General features: G+C 42.9%; 1 protein-coding gene across 3 annotated transcripts in view; it reads right to left on the bottom strand.

The window, feature by feature from the left end:
* Positions 1–21,988, bottom strand: part of DSP (desmoplakin) — a 39,216-nt gene extending 17,228 nt beyond the window's left edge. For all 3 annotated transcript variants that reach the window (XM_066187800.1, XM_066187809.1, XM_066187818.1), the window contains exons 1-12: positions 21,508–21,988; positions 12,490–12,592; positions 10,684–10,832; positions 10,165–10,339; positions 7,433–7,561; positions 6,230–6,280; positions 5,112–5,273; positions 4,095–4,199; positions 2,794–2,889; positions 2,464–2,589; positions 1,545–1,697; positions 355–509 (exon numbers count right to left, since the gene is read on the bottom strand). In XM_066187800.1, the coding sequence (XP_066043897.1) occupies positions 355–509; positions 1,545–1,697; positions 2,464–2,589; positions 2,794–2,889; positions 4,095–4,199; positions 5,112–5,273; positions 6,230–6,280; positions 7,433–7,561; positions 10,165–10,339; positions 10,684–10,832; positions 12,490–12,592; positions 21,508–21,716 (1,613 nt within the window). In that variant the 5' untranslated portion in view covers positions 21,717–21,988. The remainder of the gene's footprint in view (positions 1–354; positions 510–1,544; positions 1,698–2,463; positions 2,590–2,793; positions 2,890–4,094; positions 4,200–5,111; positions 5,274–6,229; positions 6,281–7,432; positions 7,562–10,164; positions 10,340–10,683; positions 10,833–12,489; positions 12,593–21,507) is intronic.
* Between the last annotated feature and the right edge of the window lie 463 nt (positions 21,989–22,451).

The following is a 22,451-nucleotide window of genomic DNA, read 5'->3' as shown; positions in this document are numbered from 1 at the left end:
AATGTATCTGTCCTTGTAGCACAGCTACAAAACATCCCAAGAAACAACCACCAGATGTGGAGTATGTTAAGGCTCGTTCTCTACTTGAAAAAATCTTGGAACTTAATTTTTACATTACTTTCATTAGTACAGATGAGAAAAACCTTGTAGACATTAACATTTAAACGTTTCTAGCCCCAGCAAGTTTCACTGAAGTGAGTTTCCTCAAGTCAAGGGTCTAGCCCTTAATCCCCCATGTTTAGGGGCAGGGGGATTGCACTCCGATCAAGGTACAGAACACGTTTTATGACTGGTTGCTCTTTTGAGTGAACTCTAATCCCAGTGGCAAGTATACAAACCCAGGCAGCAACTCACTTGGTAGCAAGATCCACTGCCAGTGGGTTGGGGGGTGGGATGATAAGACTGACAGATGGCACCAGCATATCCACTCCTCCAGGGCCAGTCACCAGCCACTTGCTGCGCTCGTTGTTGTCCTTCAGGATACACTCATCTCCCTTGCGCACCGTTTTCTGGAAGGGATGCAGAACAATGTTTTTCCTTAGTTAAGCAAGATGGGGCTTCCAAGAGACAAGGAAGATCCACCCAGATCACAGAAGTAGGAGTGCTTCCCAGCCAGGTCTGGGTGTGCATCTCAGCTTCCTACTGGGGCAATAGATCAGTACAGATCAGCCCCGTCTCCCTGAATCTGGTTTCCACATGAAGAAAAAAAGCCCAAAAAAGCCCAAGAGTTAGCCAGGGAACACTGAGCAGCCGCCAGTCTGATCATCAGACCAGATCATCAGACCCGGAGCTTGCCCCCACAAGGACTGAATGTGGACACATGGTGTGGTAAGCTGTGCAACCATGCATGGCTTTAAGCCAGTGAGCTGAAGGCATGAGGATATTTAGTGCTGCATCCATATATGCAAAGTGACTGGGAGTGAGTGCGGCAGAGCAAGATTCACCAGCTCCAACTGCCAGAAATCCTGATACCAGGCAGCCACAGGTGTGGCCATGGTGCAGGAGAAAGCACATAAACAGAAAGCACATCTAAGTTTACTGCTAAGGAAAAAATACAGAAATAAACCCTAGCGGCCTCAGTACTGAGGAGGAAGAAAAAACATCACCATTCATTTCACAGCCCAACCAGAAAAGAAATGTGAATACCAATGCATAACTGTATATTCATCCCTTTTGTTAGATGAGTTGTTCACCTGAAGATCCAGGGAGGCACTGGAAAGGTGAGCAATCACCAAAAAAACAGGTGTGGACATTGAGAGGCATCTGTACAACACTTTTAGTCTTATTATCAACGAGACTCTAAAGTTCTAATTTGAAATATGAGTATTAATAATGGTAATTTTGACCAGATTTATTAACCAATAAGAACCTACTTGTTTATTCATAATGGCAAGAAAGGCAGAGCTTCTTCTGTCAAAGAAATTCAAGCTGAGCAAAAGCAGATAAAGGGGTTACACCTATCAGCTCAATCATTTGCTTACTAAGTAATCTGCAATGTTCTAGTTTACATGATGTTCATTCACAGCCAAAAAGGGATACAATACCAGATCCTGCTTGTAGTCACATAAAGCCTTGAGGATAATGGGCTTGTTACTTCGATAGTCTGGGTTCCGTGGCTTCAGCTGCACAATCTTCCTGGATTTATTCACCAAACTCTGCACTTGCCTCTTGTATTCAAGAATTCTCTCTCGTTCATTCTGCAAAGATTATTTATATGTTACAAATTTATTCTAAAAAGAAAAGGCATCTAGTTCCTGCTGTTTCATTAAGAGAGGGATACATCTGGAGCTTAGAGTAGGGAAAGCTTGCTTTAGCTCCAATGGGATGAGTCTTTGGCCTACAGTGTAAACCTGCACTTTTAAAAAGAGCAGAGAAACATCTAACGAAGTATCTTGGCAGCTCTGGCAAGACGCAAAGTTTGCAAAATTTGCATAGCAGGTTTTTCATATAGATCTTCAATGTGGTTAAAAGTGGTGTTTAAGAAACACAGGCATAAATTGAAAGAATCTAACAAAATGAATGCTAACAAAAAAAGGGAACAATTACACTTTCAAACCTGACTTCATCAATTGGTCTTTTACACCACTGACCATTTTTTTCTCTATTTGAGAAAGTGCTAAATTCATGATAAGAAAACAGCTAAAAAAGCTGACTTCTATCCTTTCAAAGAGACCATAGTGATAGAGTGACACAATGAATCATTTATCAAATGCATTCATCCTTTGAGGCAAAATCTATTCCATCACCTAAGAATAAAAGTATTCCTTTTTTCTCATTTGTTAGCATGTCAGGAACTTGGGAATTTGTTGGACTCATTCCAGACTTAAAAATATAATGGTCTCAAGTTCATACAGTACTGTATTTAAACACTGCAGTGCACTTGGGTTTACATTTGGTATCTAAAGAGGACAGCTGATTTCCCAGAAAAGCAGAACATAACCTGTCAGGCAAGTGTGACAGTACCTCCAGCTCTTTGATCTGCTCCAGCAAAGTCTGCAGTGACATGCTCTTATCACAGATGAACTTCTTTCTGATAGAGTCTTGTAAGTTTTTCAGGTAGCACTCTGTGGCCTGGGCCTCTTCAAAGAACTATGGGAGAAAAGCTGTGAATTTGACTGTATATAGCTCTTAAAAATGTCTGCTAAAAATTGATGGGCTCCTTTAATGAGAAATCCCAGTTCACTTCTGGCACAACTTATAACATGGCAACAGTGTGCTATGCACAATGAATATATCTTTGATGGGATTCACACTTTTTGAAAAGTAGTGTGAATTCTCCACATCACTACTCACCTGAAAGTAAGCCGCGTTCTCCTTCAGATGAACATCAATACATTTGGTGATCTGAAGAATCCAGCTCCACTGAGTTTGCAATGTATCCATGTAGGCCTAAGAAAAAACATGCACACTTGTAATATACACAATTCAGGCCACCACACTGATCCCTCTCCCACACCTAGACTCAAGCAAATTATCTACGCTCTACACAAATGCAAATTAAAAATCTGCTAAAACAAATTCACGCACACCAGAACAGTGTAATTCATGCAAATGGTTTTGCAACTTCTAAGCATCCACCTAACTGAAATGAGTTAAATACCTGCTTGTGAGACACAAAGAGAACCCTGTTCATGACCTGAATTTGTTTGATCAAAATAAAGCCCCAGGTGCATTAACAAAAAGGAGTGAAATGTGCAAACAGTAGTAGAAATGAAGTATTTCAGCTGCAAATGGCCATGTTCTCCTTCTTTCAGGGAACACCTCCAAACATGGTATTTTATGCTGGTTGTTTTTAGATTCAAAATACTCAAGCAGCCATAATGTATATTCTTTAAAAAACTCAACACAACTTTCACTTCACTGCTGGAGCTTAAAAGAATCTTTCCTTTAAGAGAGAAACTGACTACAGGAGAAATAGGATTTTGCACAATATGATAACAGTTAACCAAGTAAACGGCTGAAAGGCAAAAAGGATTATTTTTTTCTTTTAGCTTCTTCAGTTGCAGAGCTCTTACACACTCTTGAAACTGCAACAACTACAGCACTTCCTAATAAAATGAAGTCTTGCAAATTGTTGCAACCTTTTTAATTAAAAAGTAAGTGTACATCAAGCTGTGAAAGCAAGTGTCTTGGCTAAGCTGTAGAAAGGCACTATGGATTTCAGCTGCAGAAAGTATTTGCACCTGGATAAAACACAAACCCTTAACAAAGGGTGTGGCTTTTTTCAAAACATGCCTACTAAGACAGCAGAACAACGACATGCCTTCCTACCATAACTTCTGCACTGTGGTCAGCCCAAACAAGATTCAGCAATTTCAACACACTCAGATAACTCCCTAAAATTAGAATTAATTTTTGCTTGCATCTGTCACCATGCAGTTGTTAATGGCCAGGTTTGTAGAGGAAGGTAGTAACATTCATTAGAGCAGCTCATACAGCTGGGTAAAATGGACATGATTTTGGGCAAGCAAACCCTTCTTGAGCCCAAATGCAGCACTTTTTATGTGAACTTTCACTGAGAACTTTTCCCATTTGGCTATACTTTTCCCATTTTCACTAAAGGAGCAAGTGAAATCACACGAAGTCTAACTCACCTCGATTTTGTCTGAAGCAGGGTGCTGATTGAGTACTAGCTGGTCACTTTCTTGCTTTAGCTTGTTGAGTTCTTTTTCTTTAACCTCCAGTTCACTCATACGTTTCTAAATAACCAAAACACAGCATTAAACAAACTCCAAAGGTACATTGCACAGGATGATCTGCTTAAAATTTCCCAGATAGTTGTGACAATGTAAAATTATCCCCTCTAACACTATAAAGCGCTTCCATTAGGTGTACTGAAGTTAATTATGAAGCCAGTATAATCAAAGAAGGTGCAATCATCTCAGTTCTTGTCTCTAGGCTTGCTGTTTCAGAGAGCAAAGCACACAAAGTTCTGCCTTTTTTAAGAATGATGGAAGCAAAAATGACTGCATCCTGCAACATCCAGAACAACTGAACAACAAAAAAAAAGGCACCTCCATAATAGCATGAACTTTAATTCCTTTTCCAATTTGGTGATAAGCACCAATACTGGTTAAACAAACACACATGCTCAATTTCCCTACACACCCACAGACAACAACGAGCAGGGCAAACTACAGCAGCCTGTGCACACAGTGTGCTGCTGGCAGAACCATCAGAGGAAGAGATGCTCTACTTCCTGGTGACAGATAATCAGGGCAAGTACAGGGACCTCTGACCCCTGCATAGTCCCAGCAGGGAGAATTAAAACTTCTTGATTCAAGTGTCTTAATTCGGCATGCCAGCACAATGACTGTGAGCTCAATCTGTAGGTGATCACTGGTCTGTAGTGGACTGTACCAAGAAGGCCACATTCCAAGGTCAAAATAAACTATGACAGCTCACTGAACAGGAGCAAAATCCTCCAAAAAATGTCCTGTCCTGACTCAAAAGGTTATTGCATAGTACTTTATTGAAAACTGTTGATAAAAAACCCAGGGACTTCAAAAGAGTGAAGAAACACCCTGTGATGAGTCTCTCCCGAGAAAGGCTGTTCCTGACTATTCCAAGTGAGGGAAAATGGTAAGCATGGGGAGGCTGAGGTATCTTACAGAGAAGGACTCCTGCTTCCTGGCAATATCAGTGTTCCTGTCACTCCAGTCATAGAGGAGCTCCTCTTCCTCACAGTCATTGATCCACATGATCTCTCTGCTGGTGGCCTGGATGAGGTTCTGGAATTGACGAAGCTGATCCATTCTCTCAAAGGAGTATTTCTGCAAGGAAGTACAGAAATGAGAAGCCATAAACACACAAATGCCTGAGCTGGGTGGAGAAAGGGAAGTCAAGAACACAGCATGGCTTTTTTTTTTTTTTTTTTTGATAAAATAACAGTAAAACCCACACGTCTGTAAAACCTGTTGGAAATTGACAGCAGATGTACCTGGGTTTACTGAACCATGAAACCTGTTGGCAATGGACAGTGGACAACATGTCAGGATTTATAGAACAATGGGAACCTGATGTCAGCAACTTCTCAAAGTTATTTCAAACACACATGTAGCAAACATGTAGGCAGGCAAACAAAAAGGCATGGAGGGAAGTACAAGAAATGTCTGAACATTTTACATCCTTTTACTTGCATTTGCTGCTCACAGTATATCCTTGATGTTACAGCAGCATCTTTTGCACAGTTGACACTTCAAGAAAAAATTCTTTGTCTTCATATCATAATACACATTTGTTACTTGAAATCAGGTTGCCAGGAATCAGATTCTGATCCCAAGTGTTAAATAAACCATTTGCATAAGATTCTCGCTGTGTTTTACACTAAGATCCATAGCAAGCAAGACGCACAGCCCTACACAGATTTTGGTTCTAGTCCTACCTTTGAGTAACTTTTTAAGTTCCATATACAGCCTAATATCATCACTACCTTTACTCCCACTAAGGAGGTAGAGTTCTACTCTTCACCTGCTTAGTGACCAACACCCTGCAAACTAGAAACTTCCTTGTGGGAATAAGTCAATTATACAGCAGGCAATGCATTAATCTCAAGTCCGTGACTCAAAATGAATCTTTCAGAAACTACAAAGCACTTTCAGTTTACTGCTGAATAGAATTATTTAAATGTGCATCTGTCACTCTGTCAAAACCTGAAAAGCCCCTTGGCAATCACATAGGTGTTAATAAAGCAAACAGAGTCTCAGAAATTACCACATCCCATGCTTACCAGCAGGCCTTCATATTCTTCCTCCAGCTGATGAACCGCAGCCTTCTCCCGCTGGAAGAGAGACAGCAAATACTTAGTGAGCCTTTTACAAGTTGTCTATTTGCTAGTATTTCCTTTACAGTGTCAATATCATAATAATTGCAGGTGATAACCTGCAAATGCCTGCAAGAGACATCTGTCAATAGCAGATTTGCTCCATTGGATGACTCAGGAAGTACAAAATCAAGGCTTGGACAAACTTATTACTCTCGGGGATGCTTGATGTATAACCAAGTCTGCACATAATCTGTAATACCAAAACAACACTCAGAACTGGATTTCTTTCTGCACCAAACTCCTACACCAGCTGGTTCTAGAGCAAGTTTTGGAGATTGGACCTGTCTGCTCATATTGTATTTTATACTAGTTCACAGTTCCCATTTCTATGGCTGGGAACCTGCCCTGCCTTGGAACTGGTATTTCCATAGGGCAGACTATCACCTTTCCTATTTGAAGCAGAAGGGAAAAGGGAGCAAAATCCTTTTCACTCTTCAGCTTGTTTGAGAGATCAGGGCTCCAGAACAGACTACTTTTTCTTTAGATTGAACTCTCTCCTGCCAAATAAGAGAAAAGATAAATGGAAATTAAATAAGCCTCCTCTGCCCTATACCTAACTTCTGGGCTGATAGGAGAGGAAGTTAACACTGCATTTTCAGTCACTCCTTTATTCCAATCAAAAATTCAGAGGGCAACAGAAGTCTCAGAGGAAAGAAAAAAAAAAAGAAAAATAATAACACTTAACAAAAGCTTTAATCTTAGCCCAAAATTTGGGCATTTTTCATAGAAAAACACTTGGTGACTCAAGGCTGCATCTGAGCACCCACCTTATTCTTTCACTTTTTTGTTTAATATACTGAGACAGCAAGTGGCAATAATCATTCTTAGTCATTTGTCTCACAAATACTACGGCAATATTGATTTGCCAGCCTTGGTGCACAACAACAAAAAGCTGAATAGCTACTAAATTTTTATTTTAAAACTCTGAGGAAAGACGCGAAAAGCAAAATTATCAAGGAATTAAGAGTTGAAAGCAGATGCTATTGTGACACCAGTGCTTTCTGGAAAGAGGATGAACTTTACAACATTCTTTTTTTGTGGTGGAACACCAGTAAGCCAATGCTATACACCTAGACCAAGAAATGTGTCAGGGAGGACAGTAATTACCAGATCTGTTTTGACTTTGTCCAGGTGCCAACGATAGTCTCCGATGGCATTGTGAGTTCTCCTGTGCTCACCAATTTGTTGCTCAATGGATGCTGCATCAAACCCCCACTTCACCTGCTCCATTTCAACCTGGGAACAAGAAACAAGGATTGGTCTTTCATTTTCAATATTACTGTCTGAATTGGAGCATAAAGGAATTCAACTGAAGGAAACAGACCATGTAGTAGATGGCAAAACTGAAAGAAGGAGAAGTCCAGGATAGGGAGTCACAGTTTCTTTGAATTGCCATCAATTAAACTGTGTGACAATCTCCCAAAGTAGGAGAAACAAAATAGGAAAAATATTTCAGTTGTTTACAGTTACACTAGATGAAGCACACTCACTCAGTAGTGTATTTTCATCTGGTTTTCTTTGGACCAAACTGTTATTTTATATTCTACAGTAAAATTACTTTCTTATCACTCTGAAAACAAACCATGACTTTATCAAACAATGCTATTCATGTGAAAATGCCCAGATAAGTGCTATAGCCCAGTACACCAGATTTCCATTTTAATTTTGCTCATGTAAACTTCAACAACCTCAGTTAAATGCAGTCACACTAAAAAAACTCCACAGAAGATAAACTGAAATGATTAGAAAATGTGTTGTTTGTCTTGCATTTTGGCAATATCTGTTGTAAGTTGCCAAGTGAAAATACTTGGAAACAGCCTTGAAAAACAGTAATACACCTGCTAATTACTAACCCAAAAACTGACTGCAGTTCCTTGTTTCATTTTTCTCAAATATGAAAAGCCACCTAACTTTAAATTCAGCTCCTCAAACTCCAAATCCTCCTTTATGTTGCAAAGACACACTGCAACTCTGTCTGAATGCCTCTTTGTGCACATGCCCAGTAAAGAAAGAGGAATCCTAATCTTGGGTTGGGACTGAATTTGATAATTACCAGCCTGGAGTCAAACCTCTATGAGTCAACAGATGACAAAGCCAGAACTCAAGTAGGGGTTCAAAGGCAGTGCTGAAAATGATCCAAGAAACGAAACCATTTTTCATTCACCCATTTACAAGTTAGAGGACTTTGACCCTTCTCGTTGTATTTAAACAGTCTAAAGAGACTGTAGCAACAGTGGCAGTCGTGGCTGGCTGCCATATGGGAACAAAGGCTGTCTGGATTTCACTGCACTTTCCCCAGTTCTGCACTGAAAATGTGACCAACCCTCCCTACCACCTGATTCTCCTACCAGCAAACCATCCAGACAAAAAACAGAAGAACAGCAAAAGACTGCAGCTGCTCAGAATTTTTTCCCACATCTCACCACATTACTAGGGGAAACATTATCCTAGTCTCAATGTGAGCAAGTAATGGGACACAGCAAGGCAGGACGGAAAGAAGCAACATCATAGTAAGTTCAAAATAAATTTTCCCAGTGAGGTAAGGGCTTACTGGCCCCATCTCAGCTTTGCTGTAGAGATGAAGGGGAAAAGAGAGAGAGTCTTTTACTTTCACAGGAGGTTTAGTGTGGGAACACAGCTATAAAGCACTTGCTTATGCTCCCTGTGTTTAGTGAGGGGTGTCTGAGCAAGGCGTCACATGGTGTCTTTGGGAGGTGCAGCCTGTTCATCATCTTTCATCGCTGGAAGCATGCCCAGAGTCTGTTGAACATCACTCCTCAAGCTATGGCAGGTCTCACAATCAGCTTCCTCTCCCACAGCATATGTAGTGCAATAATGTTGGCTGCAGCTGTCCAGGTACAATGCTTATACACATTACCACTCAAGGAGGGCATCTCCACTTCCCCTTCCTCCTCTTAAACATGCCACACTGAACGACTAGACTATAATTAGCACTCACTTAAAAATATGCAATTCTACAGAGCTCTACCCTCCTCATTTGGTTTGTGTAAGAGCCACCTGGCAAATGCCATATGCAGATAATGATGACAGAATCACAAAGCAACAACCTAATAAAGAGAGATAAAAATAATGCAATTTCAATTTACAAGGAGTCTGCAAAGTGTGACTTCAGCCACCTCATTCCATCCTCCCTACCTGTCTCTCAGAAAGGGCTGTTCAACCACAAACTTACAACTTCACCTCAACACACAACTTTCACCTCAGCAGTACAAAAACTGTGTGCTCTCCACTCTGGGTTACATCAGCAACAGCTGTGAATTGGCAAATTTGTTCTCAGAATGCAACAAACAGTAGCTTCAGCACTTCCATGTGCACTTCAGCACTGACTTCTGGAAGTTCTGTGGCAATCCGCTCTATTTCTCTGTGATAAAGACAGACTACAGGGGGAGAACAACTCTAAAATATTGCACAGTGCTAAAATCTGTGAAGATGGTCCTGTCTGTGTAAAGGGTTGAAATAAATATGAATCAAAGGAAATCTGTGCAAGGAAGGAAGGAGGGAAATATTGAGCACAATAGTCTCTAACACAAATATGCTAATGCCTTTTGTTATGTTAACACCAGTGTTTCATTTAGCTTTCAAATCTAACTTCCACACCTCTTCCTCTGCAAAAGAAGACCCCAATCCATGCTTGGATTTCAGTGAGAATTCACTAGATGTACAACACTGGGAGGGAAAAAATAGAACTTGGAATAACATGTGAGCATTCATGTGTACCTTTTCTTAACTACTGGCACCCAAAACAACACTACATATGAGGTGACATTCATAAACAACACCAAGTTTTAGCTTTGTCCCTGGGTTTTGCATAGATTTACCTTCTGCTGCCTCATCCAGCTTAAACATTCACTTGTGACACGTTTCGTGTACTCATCCCAGCCAGAGCCACTCTGAGAGGAGAAGCAGCCACCACCTTTGGAGCTGGCCCTCCTGGCACGGGGAACACTGATGGCTTTGTACAGTGCACGCATTTGCTCCTGGAGCTGGAGTAGCCTGAAAGGGAAGGAACCACTTAGTGTCTGTGAGCAAAACACCCAGAAAACACACAAACAACACCATTTCTCTCTCCTACTGGGATCAATTATTCAAAACAAAGCATTGAAAGCAAAGACCATGGAAAAAATATACTGACTAAGATTTCATGGAGACAACTCAGGTGTGAATATCTATCACAAATATATTACTGCACGACCCTTCTCCATGTTAGGTGACCGAACAGATTTAGTTCCACCTTGTTGATTTCTATTACATCCTGCAACACAAGCAAAGGTGAGCATTTGAGGTGCCACAAACTTTTATCAGTCACATTCTCGACCCCAACCCTTCCCTGACAATACCTTTTCTGATACATGTCACAGGGCTGGCCCATCTGCCTCATCTCTCTGATCAGCCCATCCAAGATGTCCATTTGGTCATTTGCCTGGGCAAAACAGTCTTCCAAATCCCTGTTCCCTCTAAGTGGGACACCATCCCCATATTTCAATTCCTAATGAAAAAAAAAAGGATGAAAGATTAAATTAAATATTCATCATCTAAGCTTCCTTTGGTTGTCTTAAAAGAGATGCTGTGAGGATGGGTTTTCTTTAGGAAGCATGATACGTTTCAACTTCCAGGTCTCTGACTGCCAGTTTTAACTGGCAGAAGGCTGACTAGCAAAGGATCCGCAGTCACTGGAAAGTCCTTATTGAAATATAATATGGAAGAAAATTATTAAAATGTAATATCAAACAAAACTTTCCATAAAGAGCAGCACATCTTGATGTTTATTTCAGTGGAGCCAAGGCTTCACATGATGTGCTTCTTAAGACATTATGCATTTGTGTTCAGAAGATGAGAAGGAAACACTGTCCTAAGTAGGAGATGGTAGATATTGCTCCTGATTTTCCACAAGGTTCCCTGAGGTTCTAAGACTTCCCCCTCCAGCAGAAACACGAGCAGTACCATTTGCCTGGGTCCAGCTCCATGCCCCATCATATTTGCATCCAACCTTATTACCCAAAGCCTAAGAAAATTCTCCATGCACCCTCTCAGTGCAGTTGGACCAGCATGGTCATAGTGTTTCAACTAGGAAGACATGGTTCTTTGACCTTATCCCACACTGACACAGCCATGCTGAACAAAACATAATGCAGCTGTGACCTGATTTTGCAAGTAAAATATTATGGACCTCATTGCTCTGTCCCTTAGAAAGAAAAGAAAGAAACAAAGCAAGCAATGCATGTTGTGGCACCAAGCTGGAACTAAACATCTCTTTCTTTCAACTTCACTGCAATAATATTAATCCTGAACAAAAGGCAGTATTTACTCTGGCATTGATTTTTATATAAACATGCTCACACGTCCTGTATCTCTGAAAAGGAAGTGAACTCCTAACCACAGAGTTCAGTTCTGAAAGAATTTTCTGTCCACAGTGGGTCTAAAAGTGCACATTAAATCACATTTACTGCCAGAACTGTGAAAGCGTTTCACATCTCAGTGGCCTCAACAGGAGTATGCACTCACCACCCTGCACCTCCTCTGACTTCAGCAGGAACAGAGGACACCCCATATTTGCCAGGAGTGAATTTAGTTTAGCATCAGTGAGTAACCCACCCCCAGGCACTCTGGGCTTGTACCAGATTCTGCAGAGTATATATCTGTATGTATTTGAGCCGAAACAGCCTGGAAGACTTTAATCTAGCTTCATTTACTTCTTTAGGAATCATGTGGAAAAATAAAATAAAGGTAATGAAGGTATTTCCTAAGGTGGTTCAGGTTCATTATGGCCCAGAAAATGGTGACAAGATCCTACAGAACACACTACGAGCTTAGTAACTTACTGTTACTAAGTAGTCATTAGTAACAGGTGTTAACACTGACAGTGGTCCTGATCTAAAACTGAAAAATAAGACGCTGTAGAATCTGCTTGAGGGTGGGTTTGTTTTTTTAGAATAAAAAATCAAGAAGACCCCTTTTATTAACCAGATACAGAGGGAAGAAGACCTAAGAAGGAGGTATGTCATTCCACTCCCAGTTGCCTCACACGAACAGCTAAAAAGGAAGAAAGGAGATGAAGAAGCAGAGCCTGTGAGCCCAGATAACAACACAGAGTATGTATGTCATACTCATAATCACTTTAGATAGGAAGAACAAGAAGCACTCACAGGCTGTACTATGAGCTCAGCTCGCGTCAGGCAATCTGAACAGTTTTGCAAAAGCTCCTGGATGGTGTTCTGGCGTCTGGACATGGTACAGGTCCCATTCTGGCTGTTGTGGGGGAGAAGAAGATGAAGTAAATACAGAGAAATTGCACATTTTGAAGAAATACAAGAAACACAAATGCAGAAGAGTTCAGAGAAGTTACATGGAATAATCCACCTCATGTAGGCTCACAGACACACACACACACACACACACATTAACTGCATTGTGAAATTTTAATGACAATTCCACAATGGCAGAACCACTTTATAGTCCTGCAACAGCAGGCATGGACTGATTTTGCTGCGGGATAGGGTAGAACGTGGAAAGTGGCATGCCATAAAGGAGAAAGTTTTTCCTCCAGCATAGGTATTTGTAGCTATGATAGACAAAACTTTGGCAGCGTTACAGCAAGAACGAATTACTCACAGTCTTTGTTGAAGTCAACACATCAGAGCATAGCTTTTGTGTGATGTAATTGTACATGTTATCACACCAGACATCAAATGTCAGGGCACACAAGGAAAGCAGGATCCTCAGCTAGGCAAGCACAGGAGCACACCAAGTCCACATAAGTGTAAGAAGGGCCCTTTTATCAGCAGAAACACCCAAAGCTAGTGCACTGTCTTAGGAATGAATTGCAAGATACACAAGCTACTACAAAAATAGATGTAGGGCCTGGAGTCAGAGGACGTGCTTTCTTACAAATATATAAAGTGTGAGTTTGGAGTCTCCAAATTAAACCCCAGAACTAAAATCACTAGTGGGAGAAAAAAACAAGGTAGGTAACAGGGTCATTACTATTGTCTTGCACATAATCTACTTCATCCATACCAGCAGAATGTTGCTTTTCCAGCATTTAGGATTGAGCCATCAAAGTGAGCCACTGTAGTTGAATGGGGGTGAGGTGCTTCAAGTGAGGAACCATTGCTCGGTGATGGGATCAGACCTCCCAAGCAAGCCCAGGCAGCTCCTAAACCCAAACACTTGCCAGTGAAACTAAACCACTAACAGACAGTAAGAGCTAAGATGTTTCCGAGCCTTGCCTAGTTTTCTAACTCCTGTGCTCAGAGTAGGTCACTTTTTCCATTACAAATCACTGAAGAGACAAACAGTCTCTACAACACTAATGCCAACAAGAGTACCAGTGCGAACCTGTCAAACTCAGAGCCAGCCAGCAAGCAATCTGGATTCAATGGAAATCTTTCCACTGACTTGAACAGACTCTGACCATCTGCACAAAAGGAACTGTGACAATGAAAAAGCGGAACTGTCCTTGGCAAAATCACTGGAGTGGTGAGAAACATTCAATATTTTTAAGAGCGCTTCTGCAGCATGTGCTTTTGATGCACCAGCAGCCTGCTGTTCTGTCAGCTCATCTGGAACAACTAGAAAAGGTTTGAGCAACTTTTCATACCAGGAAACAGACCCTCAGAGGTGTAGAGACAAGACTGCAGAGTCACTGGTGACATAAAACAAGCTGTACACATGCAGCCCCCAGCTTGTACTGTGACCCTTTGGCTGCACAAACACTGCGCCCCACTGTGCAATGCACCCCTGTGTATCTTGGAAACAGCTTAAAGAAAACAATTATGAAAAATAACACATGGGTCTGATTTTGTGCCAGCTTCCTTCTCTAAATCATTCCTTCTCCTTAGGCATCACTGCTGTGTTTAGATACAGAAATATCTAACTGCATCTGAAGTTTACATTTAATTACACCCACAATTATTCTCATGAATGAAACATAATAAAGAAGAGAGAGGAACCTTCCGAGCAATTTTCTCTTTTTAGAACACTGAAGAGTACTTTTTTCTTGAATCACTCTTTTCCACCATGTTCTGGCAAATGCTAGATATCCATTAAAGCCAAATGAAGTATAGATGGTGACCAGATTTACACTGTAACCAGTCAGTCTATCTCCACTGGCTTCAGGGTAACTTCACTGAGCTCAAAGACATTACTCCACCCTGACAAGAGGTCTAAACAATAGCTATTATAGTTAACATGGTAAGAAATTGTGAAGAAAAGCAGTTTTCAAATAAATCAAACAATTAAATTAAATTATAAAGAAGTAGAAACACAAGCATTTTGCATTCATTCTAATGATGTTTGAATGCCACAGCCATAATTATTGTCCAAATAATTTTAAAAATTGAAAACCTGAAGATGGCTAAATATAGATGCACAAAACTCTTTCAAAAGCAGGAACAGAGGCCTTGAAATGAGAGGCTTAAGTACACCCTATCTAGGTCTTCAAATAGAGTAACAACAAATTACTAGTTTACAGTTCACGGGGACCTTCACAATAAGAAAGCGGGACATATTTAAGGCTCTCCAATGCAATAGATAAAGATATAACCAAAATAATGGCAGAAGCTGAAGCTATACAAACTGAAAGCAGAAAAGGGCACACTATTTTATAAATGCTTTCTTTGTCGTTAAAAATCTAACCAGTTCTGCCAGCAAAAATACAGAGATCAATCCTATGTAACAATAAAAAGGTCATGACCTGTTAGAGGCACTGGCCTTCAAATCTGTCAGAAGACCAATCAGAGCTACATGGGGTTATTGGGGCACAATCAGAAACAGCAGATGCCAGCATAGGAGCTGATGCTTGATGGCATAGCTCCACCAAGCCAACAGGAATCAAGAATTTCAAATCTGAAGAGGATTTAGCTGTACAAACATGCCCAAGGGCACAAATCAATCTCTGAACTTAAAAAATAAAAATACTTAGTAAGACAATACCTCAGCAGACATCTACCAGTGTTGATACATACGATGCCACTAGCACAATCTCACAGGGACACATCTTCAATACTTTTCACCCATGTGACAGGAAAGTACTTCATTAACAGTTTCAAAGTCCCTCAGTATTATCTACCTCTTAATGAAGCCAACAGGCCTTTAATGGGGATCAGCAGATCAAAAAACTCCAGAGTAATAAAACAACCAACCTTGAGGCAGTAGGAAACAGACAGCCAAAGTAAAATCATGCCCAACACAGAAAATACTGGGCCAAAGAAACTGAGGCAAACCCTGAACATACTGGACAGTATCACAGCATGGAGGCAAGAACAAAGCTGGATATTTAAAGTAAAAACATGTAACCTACATGCTACTTAAAAATGTATTTATGTCCCTTAGAAAAATGTAGGATACCAACAACCCTCAGAAAACACAGATTAAGTGGGTTAGTTTACACAGTATTTTGTCAGTGAGTCTCTTGTTTTGTCTGACCTTGTTTACATGAAACTGTACGAGTTTAGAATGAGTTAGATCATTGTAACACCTACTGCTGCTGTGACAATTTGATTTAACTCTGGCAGGATCTAAACCTCGAACCTATGAATAGGATCCTGTTGTATCCAACACTGGAGGCACACCATGCAGTGAAAATATGGGGAGATTTTTCATTTGTTTTACTGCATCCCTGCAAATGCAAGATATAAATATATACATATCTTTTTCCAGCAGATATGGAAAGAACTGGAGGCTGGTCCTTTAGCAGGACTCATAACAAAAGAGGGCAGGGTCTACTACTAATAAATACATATATTTGCAATAACCTGACTATTTGCTGTGCTGCTTTTGTTTTGTAAACCCTGCAGAACCTTGCTGAGTGAACAGACTGGACTGCTTCTGACCTTAACTATGTATTTGTCCCTACAACTCATTTTAGACCATGGCACTTATTTGGAAGGCAACTCATTAATTTCAAAAAGGTCCTATTAAGCAGAGTTCTTTATTAAAATAATTTAATTTTAACAGTCATTAACTATTAAAGGAACAAAGGAAAACAAAAGGGGGCAGCGTCTTTGTTTTAAAATTACGAAAACACTTCAAAACACAGGTGAATTGCTTTTACTTAGGATGTTGAAATGTAGGCCTGTTGCTCTCCACTGTCAGGAGAGCCCTAGGAAAGGCATAGCATCTCCCCGTCGTCATTCTGTACAGGAGCCACCCTTTCCAGTGCATGTCAAGGCAGAACACATTGCTCCCTTGCTACAGTACCCTCCTGCTCTCCCTGAGAAACGAGAGGACAGCCCAACCCCTGCTGCCACTGGGATTTGGGCAGGATAGCAGCGCAGGCAACACCTTCCTGCTGGAATATGCCCCAACTGAGCTAAATCCAGCCATTACTTCACTACTGAATCCTCAGTGTCCAAACTAGGATTTGTGCTTAACTGATGAGCAGTACCCATGATCCTTACAAGATGCCCAGCTCTACTGAAACAAGACAGAACTAGTCCTGTTTTTTTCCTAAAAGGGACTGAGAAACATGCTATATGATGAGTTATGAGAGTAGAGACAGACATGTCAGCAGTGCCCACATCCCCAGAACACAGCAGGGCTGAGTACTGCTGGCACTGACTTATTCAAGCAGTCAAAAAATTATCCCAAGTGATGTGTTTTGAATAAACCAAATATCTTCTCTAAAAACACAGCTTGCACCCTCACAGGCCCACTGGGGGAGCTGATGTCATCACTGCAGGACCCAAGGGGCAAGGAAGCCAGCTACCTTCTGCTTTCCCATTTCCCTCCTGCTACTACAAGACCTGCACACCCCCAGCACAACACCTGGACCGTGGGGGCTGCGCTGGTGTCTACCTTTGCCACTGCACATCCAGAGGCTGCTGGGTTATCCAGGGTGTAATCAGTGCCCAGAGAAGCAGGGCAAAGGGAACACAGAAACATATCCACCAATTCTGAGGAGCCTTCCCACTGCTTCACAGCTCCCTAAAGCTTTGGGAGCACAAAGAGGTTGCTCTTGTCCCAAAGATACTATTTAAAACAAATTAGAATAACCCTTGTTAAATTTTCCAAGCCCTCCACAAAACTTCTAGCCTTTTAAAAATTCAAAACATTTTAATTTTTTTAATTCCTTCAAAAATGGAGGAAGCTTTAAAAGGAAGTCTTTTAGCAGATCCAGAATATTGAATGATTCCCATAACTCAACAAGAGCAAAAAAAAAAGGCGCTTCTTTTTCTTCACAATTCCCACCCCCCTCCACACAAACTTGTTTGAACAAGCAGAAGATTCATAAAGGGATTACCTGGAATGCCCAGGGTAGGCAAGTCAGAAGAAAAACCCGACCTGGAATCTGCATTCCCAGCACAGAGCCTGCACATACCACCGCCCATCCGCCACCACCTGCCAGCTGGGTGTGAGTATGCTGGAAAACGCAACGGCACGAAGGTGATGAATCATGAGATCCATAAGAATATAACCAGGAGTTTAAATGCTGTAGTCCAGTTTTCCCCCTCCCGCCTCAAAGAAGGTGAATACAAACTGTCAAATCATCAGGAGTTCTCCCCATATGTCGCTGCTCTAACTAGGACCAGTTTTGGCACACCACAGGCTCACCAAACTAGTCCTATCTGCCAAGTGTGCACATAGACTAGGGTTTCCGTGATGGGTGGAAACCTCAAAAGACCTCTGCATCTGGCACAATCACGCTCTAAATACCATTAAAAATGTGCAAAAATCCAGTAGTCACTACTGAATTATTGAATTATTAGGACCCCCAAGGCTTAGTGCCTTCGCAGCATGCAGGGTTTCACAAGGGATCGTACCACACCTGTTCACAGGAATCCTCATGCTTTTCTCCCACTGGTATGAATCACCAGGAGCAACAGAACCGTTCCCAAAGGCCGTAACTGTTCCCAAAGGCCGTACCTGCCCCATGCAGCAGGCTGCTCACACGCTGCGTCTCCCACCCCCGCCTCTGGGAGAGGGAGGTGCCAAACACTGGCTCTAGCCTGTACCATGGAAACACAGCTCTGCTGGAGAGCAGCCGCTCAAAACGCAGCAAACCCCCTTCTCCTGACGGAGGCTTTCACACCTGCACGCCCCTACGGAACAGAGAGCTTGGAAAGACACAGCCAACCTAAGTCCCTTCTCACGGCGTGGCAGCGTCACCATTTCCCCGCCAGCCAGAGCAGGGTGCAGGCTCTGCCGGCAGGGCAGGTATTCCGCAGCCATTCGCATTCCTCCCTCGCCGTCTGAGCAGCTTAAAGTTACCACCACTCCGCTTAGCCAGGACTCTACAGATCCTTGCGAGACTGATGGGAAAGGCAAAAGTGTGGCTTTGAGTCGGTTTTCTCCACGTTTACTTTGTTTCTTGGTTCCTCAAAGAAGTGTCAGGGCAGGGGAGGTAAATTTCTAACTCATTTTCTAACTGGAAGCACAGAAGTTATATCAATCCTTAAGTAGAACTGTGTAAATTAATGTTCATGTCACTCCGTGACCGTGAATCCTAGGCTATTTTTTTTTCCTTAATCTCAGCAATGACAAATAAAACTGCACATCTTTGCATTTTTTTTTCTTTTCTCTCATGGTTTATCAGATTTTCTATCTCCATAGCAAAGACATTGAAAAATATTTGACTGATGAATTGGCAGTTTAGCAGAGTGTGAGTCACTGTCAAGCTGAGTATCTGTACTCCGGGCCAAGCTCATCCTGAGTTCCCAAGCCAGAAGAAACCGGGAATGTTGTAAAAGCACCTTGCTGAGCCCTAAGGGTAGGGAGCGTCTCATATTGCTCTGTGAGTAATGTAATACTCAGCACAGACTTGTTCGGCAGAATACGCCCCAAACCTTACAAGACTAGACCCTAACTTGAATCCTGCTGCATTTAAAAATTAGGGTAGAGTGATCTTCCCCATGGAAAAAAGAAGCCTCAGTTTTCTCAGTCCAGTAGATGCCACTAAACTTTGACACTGAATATGTCAGGCTAAATGCAATTAATAAAACCAGTTCCACAGACGATGGCACTGATCCGAACAGCACAACATGCAGAGCATTTAGTGGATTTTCTGCAAAATCAGGCAAAACTGTTTGTTTCATTAACTGACAATAAACCACTTGTTTTGAGATACATTTTAACTCCTATCAGCACTGCTTAAAAATAAACCTATGCAACTCAGGAAGTTGGCAAACACACATGCTCTGTAGCAAAAAAAATATTTAAAGTATTTGTTGTGGTCAGATTTTTTCACATAAAAAAATATGTAAATTCATGCTATATATATATATATTTTTTTTTTTGATCTTGATAATAATTGTCTTTAGTTCCACTCGGAAGTCTCACAATAAAGTCAAGAGGAACTTTCATTGCAACCTCCTTGCCAGACATACCTTCCCAGAAAGGAGATATGAATATTACACTCTAAAAAGAAAATGAAAGAATTTTGATATAAGGTTGTTAACCTCTTGATCAGGTCTGTCCTTTCCACTCTTGCTACACCGCCACTGAATGCTACAGAAAGAAGAGCCTAACAAACTACAGACAGGCTTAAAATATGTAACTAATGCTAAATTAAAGGAAAGCATTTGTGCTCTAGTGAAAGTTTGGAATGATATGGAAATCACTCCAATGAATCCAAACAGAGTTGCACCGGTGTAAAGTGAGGAAAAAGAGAATGGCCAGGAAGTAACACGCGCTGCCATTCATTTTTCATGACTGTCTCTTGTAAACAGTAAAGGTATTTGCAATGAAGCACCACTAGCAAGACAAATCCTCAGACAGGCAGCGCAGCAATGGCATTTGGGAGTCCTAGTGTGTGTACTCCCCAATGCTACAGTACTGAATTGTTCTTATTATTTAGCAATAAATAGATATTCTCAGACTATTATATTGGCAACTAGATGTGTTCTAGCTGCAATTCATTGTATCTAACTTACCTATGCACACAACAAACCAAAAGTCAAACAAAGAACTAAAACAAAGAACTGGGAAAAGTTACAAACAAAAAATCCATAGAAAGCAAGTCTAGTCATTCATTCAGTGGTCCTCAAGCAACTGGTCTGACATACCTAAGCAAAGCACACTGTGCTTTCTAGGATAACCCTCATTCTCTACGGCCACTCATAGATCTGCTTGATATAAAAAAGCCTGCCTTTTCTCATCTGTTTATTTACTGTGTACGCTGCTTATTTACTATGTATGTTTAATTCTCATATCCATAAAATTAGGGCTTAAATTCTAACACTAAATACATGACAGGGCTTCTGCATCAATTCCTGAGTCAGTAGCATCCATAATTAGACCAATAGATTTAATACAGCCATTCCACACACGCAAACCAGCCATCATCAGCTGTGCTTTTTGATGGTGTAGCACACACCATACATCAGCACTGCTTCCTTCAGTGACCATAACTCCTTTTCAGTCCTGTGAACTCCCAGACAAGGAGATAAATGGAGAAGTCTTCATGATCACTGCACTCTGCAGAAGGTCCTTGTTAGACTTCATGTGCACAGATTGCTGGTACAGCTGCATCCATCAGAACAAGTACTCCCCAAACAAGGAGTCACAGCTGGATTCACACCCTGCCTGCAAGATCTTGACTGTGCTCACAGCACCAGGGTAAGCAGAAAGTTAAAAAGATAAGAGGCGAGGAGAGCAGACCGATGCTGCTTGTCATGTATCTCTGCCCCCTGCCACCAAATGTCAGGGATCGCTCTAGAAAAGATCATTACTTAAACTCCCAGGCCTCCCACAAGCTAGAAACAAACGCAAAAATTAACAAGAGAACATTTCCCACTAGTTAAAATGGTTTTATAGCCCTAGCTATGCAACTAGTCGGGGAAGGCAGCGCCTGGGTGTATGGGGTATAAAGCAATTCACTTCAGCTTGTTTTGCGTCACTGAGCAAAGCGGGTGTTTATCAGCACAGAACTGTTGGGTCAATACAGCCAGCACAGACCCATTTACAGCCCTCAGTGCAAATGGGAGACATTGTTTTTATTCCGGCTACTCTCTTCAAGGAGAGTCACACCAAAAGCGGCTTTTTGAAAATAAGTTCTTCGCTTGCATTTAAAAGCCTTTTAGAAGTAAAGACGCCTCAGGGAAGAACAGGAGAAAGAAACTTGCAAGCTCGCACCTAGGGAATCCCACCGCGAGCGGGCTCACGGCAGCTGTCCGAAGGAGGCCCCGAGGGAGCGGGGCCGGGGGGCCGGGTGGACCCGAACCTACCCGTATCCGTCGGAGGCGTAGTCCCCCCCGTAAGTCTTCTGGTAGTAGTAGGTCTTGTGGGTGTGGGTGGTGCCGCCGCCGCCGCCACCGCCGCCGCCGCCCCCCACGACATGGGAGCTCATCTCGTAGCGCAGGTCGGTGCCGGACTCTGCCCGCGCCATGCGGCCCAGGGTGTTGATGCGCGGGTGGGAGCCGCCGTTGATGCTCATGGCAGCGGGGGAGCCGCCCGGGGCGACGCGGGGCGAGGGGCAAAGCGACGGGGACACTCAGCCGGACCCGACGGCAGGAAAGGCATTCACGGCCGGCAGCGCCCGCCGCGGTGCCGCCGCTCCCTCGCAGTCCGCCGAGGGCCGAGGAAAGACCGGGAGCCGGGGGTCGAGGCGGCCCGCAGGTGAGGGCAGGGCAGGAGCGCGGTGCGGAGCCGGGCGGGCGGCGAGGGCTGCTGGCGGCGGCGGCAAATCGCGGAGGTCCCGTCCCGTCCTCTCCCCGCCGGTAGAGGAAAGGCGAGGCCACACCTTTCCGTGGTGGTTTTAAGCGGCGCTCCTGGGCGTGGAGCCGCGCCTCGCCTGCCTCCTCCGCGCCTCTTCGGCGGCCGCCCCGGGTTCCTGCTGGGCCCCGGCCGCCGCCCCGCCGCGCCCGGCGGCCGCGGTGTCGCTCCCCGGTGGCCGCCCGGGCACCGCACGGCCTCTGTCACCGTCGCACCGGTGTTTCCACCGCTTTTCCCGGTGCGTGTGCTGCCCTCAGGAGTCGCCGGCGGAGGTTGGAGTCCACCTGAAACTTCCTTGCCTGTGTTTGCGGGCTGGCGCTTGCCGCGGAGTTGCGGCCGAAGCTGCGGGGCATGGGGCGGCTCGCCCGAGGGCTGGGAGCGCTGCGGGGGGGATGGACGGGGCCAGGGTGCCCTCGACGCCGAGCACCTTCCCACCTCTCCGGAAAGAAGTTGGCAC

Source organism: Chamaea fasciata, unplaced genomic scaffold (assembly GCF_029207755.1).
Source record: "Chamaea fasciata isolate MVZ Bird 193981 ecotype frontalis unplaced genomic scaffold, bChaFas1.0.hap1 SCAF_1, whole genome shotgun sequence".
NCBI lineage: Eukaryota > Metazoa > Chordata > Aves > Passeriformes > Sylviidae > Chamaea > Chamaea fasciata.
Note: the sequence above shows the minus strand (reverse complement) of the source record. Positions and strands in the feature narration are given on the sequence as shown.